Consider the following 5,674-nt stretch of genomic DNA (forward strand, 5'->3'; position numbering starts at 1 on the left):
GTGCCCGCCCTGGATAGAGATGCACACACCCTCCCTGCTAATCTGTGTGGCCAGATCCTGCCTCCTGCCTTTCCCTGCCTTCCTCTCCTGTGGAATTGCTGCTGGAAGCCGCTCGCTCGTCCTTATTTCGCCGCAGCATCCCCCTCCCCGCGCGCTGTCCCGGGGGAGCGGGGCGGCCCGTGGGAGGTGCCCGTGGGAGGTGCCCGCGGTCCCGCCCGGCGCCGCTCCCTCGGTGCCCGCGGGGCTGCGGGGCGGGGCGAGCCCCCGGCGGCGGCCGTCGCGCCGTCACGTGTCCCGGCAGCTCGGCTCCCTGCGCTCCGCCATGGCTGCGGCGGCGGCCGCGGGCTCGGTGCTGCTGTGCCTGCTCGGCCTGGCGCTGCCCGGCGGCAGCACGCTGCACACCAAGGGCTCCGTGCCGCTCGACACCGTCACCTTCTACAAGGTACGGCCCGCGGGCGCCGCCGCGCCCGGCGGAGCACTCGGGGGGGCGGGCGAGGGCCGCGCAGGGCCGTGTGTCCCGCACCCCGCGGGCACTGCCGGGGGCTCGGGGCGCGGCGGGGCCGCGGAGCGGGGCCGGGGCCGCCAACACCGCGCGGGGAGCGCGCGGCGCCCGCGGAGCGGCCGGCAGCCAATAGGAGCGCGGCGGCTGAGGCCGGCAGCCAATGGGAGCGCGGCAGCCGCGGCCGGCAGCCAATCGGCGCGGTCCAAGTGGAGCCGAGCCGCGCGGTTCGGGGGTCCGGCCCGCGGGGGAGGGAAGGTCCGGCCCGAGGCACCGGCGGACGGGGAAGGAAGGTCCGGCCTCCACCGCCGCGCCTGCCCCCGAGCTCCGGGCAGCGAGCAAAGAGCCGCCGTGGGCCGGCTGCGCTGCCCGTGCCAGTGAGCGAGTGAGCAGCGAGCCGGGGCCGTGAGCGCTCCCCGCCTGGGTGGCTTCGCTTTTGTTCGTCGAACAGAAAGCAACAGGGTTCCACGGGGTTTGGGGGTTTTTTTCCTCCGCTAAATCACTTTGCAATGAAGGCGTTTTCCCAGGGCCATGTGCGCTTCCCACAGGCCCAAGACGGAGCCTTCAGCCACCTGTGCACGCAGGTGTTGTGTCAGTGCCTGAGCAGAGCGCTGTGTAGGTGGGGAGCTGTGCTGCAACCCCAACCTGTTCCTTACAACAAAAGGATTTTGCAAGATCTTCTCCTCAGTCTCCAGCGGGGCGAGAAATTCAGTTTCCAAGCTCATTGGAAAAGACATCACCCGAGCAGAGCAAGATTGGAGTGAAGAGGAATCGATTAAAACATGAATTCTCCATTTCCTGAGCCAGTACAGCACTTCCTCTGCCTCCCTGTGCCTTCTCTCCTAGCTCAGAGTGCAGCTCTCCTTCTGGGACGTTTGGTCTCTCTCCTCTTCATGTCCCACTGGAAGTCATTTAGCTGATTTCCTTCCAAGATGTCAGTCAGATTTACAAGCAGATCTTATAATTAAAGGCATTATCAGCTCCTCCAAACCTACCACATATCATCTTTATCATCTGGTGCAGAAATAGACACCCAAAGCTCAGTCTTTCCTTCACACAGCACTGAGTCATTTTTGAAAGGCCATAATTATATAAAATTTCCATTCTCCCCCTGCATCTCTTCATTGCACAGGAAAAGAAGAACAAGAAGAAACAACCTTTGGTGACTTGTGGATTGCTCAGATCTGAAATAATCAAGTTTTCTCCTTTCCCCCCCCCCTTTTTCTTCTTGTTTTAGGTTATTCCAAAGCATAAGTTTGTCCTGGTGAAATTCGACACACAATATCCCTATGGGGAGAAACAAGATGAGTTTAAAAAGCTGGCTGAGAGCTCAGGCTCCAGCGAGGATCTTCTGGTGGCTGAAGTGGGAATATCAGGTGAGGAGCCCTGGGCACATGGGAACAATGTGGGCTGCTGAGGAGGAGATGAATTCCAGTGAGATTTCTGCTGAGAGCAGGCTCTGAGGCAATTCTAGGGGTGAGGGATGGATGTGAGACTGCCCTGGATGGTGGCTGAGCCCGCTGTGTGTGGGAGAGCTGCTTATCCACCTCAGCTGGGTAATGCAGGAGTCAGCCCACACTGCTGAACTGCTGCCACCCTCCTCAGCACTTCTGCCCCCTTTTTTTTTTGCCTTCTTTGCCAAGAGAAACCTTTTTGTCCCATTTGCAGGGAAGAGACCTTACAAGAATCACTCTTTAGCCACAATCCTGGTCAAACAAAGCATATTTAACGTGATTTATTCCATGTAGCAAATGCCAGGGCAGCACAGCAAGGGGCTGTCGCACTGTGGCTGCTGTAACTCGATGTGGTTTTAACTGGATTTAAGAGAGAAAAGCAGTGAAGAATAAATAGATCACTGTCACCTTACATGCTCTGGCTTTGTAGGTAGAATAAGAATTTAAGGTTAATTGTCCAACTGAGAAATTTTACCCACGTTTTCTAAGCGAACATGGAATCCTCTAAGTGGCATAATCAAAGTGTCTTTGTTTTCTGTCCTCAAGAATAAGTGCTATTTATGTAAGTAATTTATGTAAGATGAGTAAACATCTTGTAGCTTGGCATGCTGTCAGAACTAAATCATTCTTTGCACGTGGACAGGAAGAAATCTATTGAACTGTAAACTCAGATAAAGTAAATGGATAGAGGAAAACAAGGGAAAAAAAGGCTATTAGTGTCCCATAAGGAGGATGGGGTTTGTATGTAAAGATCTTGCCAATGTCTTCTGCTCTCACGGTCACAGCAAAGCAGCATTAGAATCTTGTGTTTTTCTTTGGAAAACCAAGTGCTTTTTCAAGGTGTTTTTGTTTCAGTGTGTGGCATTTTCCTGGAACAGGCTCTCCAGGGCAGTGGTCGCAGCCCCAAGGCTACCAGAGCTCAAGGAGTGTTTGGACAGCGCTCTCAGGGATAGAGTGGGATTATTGGGGTGTCTGTGCAGGGCCAGCAGTTGGACTGATCCTTGGGGGTCCTCCCAACTGAGGGTGTTCCGTGATTCTATGATTTCCTGGTTGTTAGGACGTGTTGAAACTGGAGACAAGTATTTGTGTAGGAGGGAATCCTAAATTAATTTTTGATTAACTGTGTTTTTCTGTGTTCTGTTCTCTGTTGACAGACTACGGCGATAAACTGAACACCGAGCTGGGAGAGAAGTACAAGCTGGACAAGGAGAAGTTCCCTGTTTTTTACTTGTTCCGGGACGGTGACTTTGACAATCCCTTACCTTACGGTGGTGAGATCAAGGCCGGGGCTATTCAGCGCTGGCTGAAGAGCAGTGGCATCTACCTGGGGATGCCGGGCTGCCTGAAGGAGTACGACGTGCTGGCCAGCAAGTTTGTGAGCACCACGGAGAAATCCGAGCGCCAGGCCCTCCTGAAAAAGGGGCAGCAGAGCTTGGGAAAAGCTAAAGAAACCGAGAAGAAATCAGCTGAGCAATACTTGAAAATTATGAGCAAGATCCTGGAGCAGGGAGAGGAGTTTGCTGCGAACGAAGTCGTCCGAATCACAAAGCTGATCGAGAAGAACAAAATGAGTGATGGGAAGAAGGAGGAGCTCCAGAAAAGCCTCAATATCCTCGCTTCTTTCCTGAAGAAAAATAATGAAAAAGATGAGCTGTGATGTGTTGGAGAACTTTGTACAAGCTGTGAAATGTCAAGAGTCCTAACCAGTTCTCCTTATGCAAGCAAACTTCCCGCTGACTTCAAGAGAGCAGCAGATTTCCTTCTGGTATTCTCAGTTTTGGAAGATCAAGAGGAAGACATTCCTTGAAAACACAGTATTCTAAATGTTGGAAAAATCACCTAAAAGCAAAACAACAGTATTGTGTAATGTTATTCAATAACAGTGTTAAAGCAGACAACGGCAAAAAAAGTATTAGATTGGCCAGAAGCACATTCTTGGTGGTTTTTACAGCTGTTCCCTGGCAAACAAATAACAAAATTCAGTCTTGCATTCCATCTTACATGTTGGAAAAGGTACAGATTGGGTGTCCTTTGTATCCCCACCTTTCCCTGTCCATAGTGTCCTTGGGTTTTATGCTTGTTAATCTACCCCCCACACGCCTTTTGTTGCCTCAGTTGGGCTCCGAGTCTTGTTCTTACCTGTTGTTGACTAAGAGACCTGAAGTTTTCCTTTTTCTGCCTTCTCCTTCCATGGCTCCTGTCCCTGTTTGGTTTGGGTTTCAGCCAAATGCTGGCAATGAAAACAGTTCCTCCCCATAATCACAACTTTAGCCTCATCTTCTGGCCAGAGCAGCCACTTCATCAGACATTCTCCTGAAATCCTTTATGGTACCCTGACAGTGAGTGATGTGAGCTCTGAGCAAGGGCAGAGTCTCCCTGAGGTGCTATTACACTCAGTCTCACCAGTTGGTGCAAAACTTCTTTTTCAGAGGTAAATTAGGGTGAGTTTTCTTATGACTGAAGAGCGCACGCAATGCCTGGGTGCCTCCAAGCTTCATTTCCCAGGTTCAAAACGAGAAAGGTGAGACTAGTAACGACATCTGAAAGTCCTGAGATGTAGTTACATGAACAAAACATTTTCTCCAGCCTCCTGAAGCGATTGACACCGTCAGACTAAAGCTTCATCAGCGTTTGGTAGTTCTAAATATTTGAAAATGAGTTCTTGTAACAAGAAGCAGAAGTATTTGTGCCCTTAGAAGACTCATCTGTTTTATTTTAATGGAGATGCCTGGTCCAGGGATCAGGTGAGTCCTCAAAACTGTGCTGTTCACACTGTGGGATTCAGATGCCCCTGGAAGATGCTGAACCCCTGGTCAGGGTTACAGAGAGTTGAAAAGAGAAACAACCTGTGTGTTTTACCTTAAAACTATGCTTTAGGCAAAACTGATTGCTGTGGGAGCTTTGCTGCCTTTTGAATCCTGGGGTGGGTACAAGGAGCAGATGTTACTGCAAGATAAAATGTATTAATAATACAATAATAAAAAGGTTCCAATTCAGAGCTGCCTCTTAAAGCGTTTTCTAGAGAAACTGCTGCCCATTTGATGGTTGGAGGGGAGGCCGTGACTGATCAGCCAGATGATACCAACTGGAAGCAAGAGAGGTGCCCAGGAGATGAGGGAAGCGGTGTGAGGGTGTCCCTCGGGCCAGGAGCTCTCTGCCCCTCAGAATGGGCGGGGAAAGAATCCCGGCAAGGCGGGGAGTCCTCGGCAGGCCATGTGTGGAGACGTGTCCCACTTGGCTCCAGGTCCGGAGCCCCTGAGGCGCTGAGGGGAGCAGGCAGTGAAAGGAGCAGGTGCTGAGAGGAGCAGCCCCTGAGGGGACCATCTCCCGAGGCTCTGAGGGGCCTGTGGGGGCTGCTCCCCTCAGAGCCTTCCTCGAAGCTCTTTCCCGCCCCGTGGCGGTGTCGCCACGGCGAGGCGGTGCCGGGGCGCGGTGCCGAGCTCCACCACGGGCAGCTCCGCGGGGTCGCCTCGGGTCGGCTCCCGGGGCGGTGCCGGGGGCGAGCCCGCCCGCCGGGGCTCGGTGGGCTCTGCCCCCGGTGGGACGCGCGGGACGCCGGTCCCGGGGCGATAACCCCGCTGTTCCCCGGGGCTCCTCAGCCCCCCTGTACCACCGGGCTCTCCCGCAGCGGCCCCGCGGCGGGGGCCGGGCGCGGGGCGGCCCCGGGGCGGAGCGCGGGCGGTGCCCGCAGCCCCGGAGCGGTGCGGCGGCGGCGGCGGGA

At 54.1% G+C, this 5,674-nt stretch overlaps 1 protein-coding gene across 1 annotated transcript; it reads left to right on the top strand.

Annotated features, from left to right (window-relative positions):
* The first annotated feature begins 301 nt into the window (after window positions 1-301).
* On the top strand, window positions 302-4,949 carry ERP29 (endoplasmic reticulum protein 29). Its single transcript, XM_027714906.2, has 3 exons — window positions 302-442; window positions 1,737-1,875; window positions 3,108-4,949. Exons 1-3 carry the CDS (start codon window positions 323-325, stop codon window positions 3,608-3,610), a joined length of 762 nt encoding a protein of 253 aa, XP_027570707.1. The 5' UTR covers window positions 302-322; the 3' UTR covers window positions 3,611-4,949.
* Window positions 4,950-5,674: the final 725 nt, after the last annotated feature.

This window comes from Pipra filicauda, unplaced genomic scaffold, assembly GCF_003945595.2.
Source record: "Pipra filicauda isolate LSUMZ 115617 unplaced genomic scaffold, ASM394559v2 scaffold192_size1418226_pilon, whole genome shotgun sequence".
Taxonomy (NCBI): Eukaryota; Metazoa; Chordata; class Aves; order Passeriformes; family Pipridae; genus Pipra; species Pipra filicauda.

Coding starts and splice junctions, on each gene's coding strand:
- ERP29 (XM_027714906.2), top strand. CDS start 323: ATGGCTGCGGCGGCGGCCGCGGGCTCGGTGCTGCTGTGCCTGCTCGGC. Junction 443..1,736: donor ACACCGTCACCTTCTACAAG/GTACGGCCCGCG, acceptor TTCTTGTTTTAG/GTTATTCCAAAGCATAAGTT. Junction 1,876..3,107: donor GGCTGAAGTGGGAATATCAG/GTGAGGAGCCCT, acceptor CTCTGTTGACAG/ACTACGGCGATAAACTGAAC.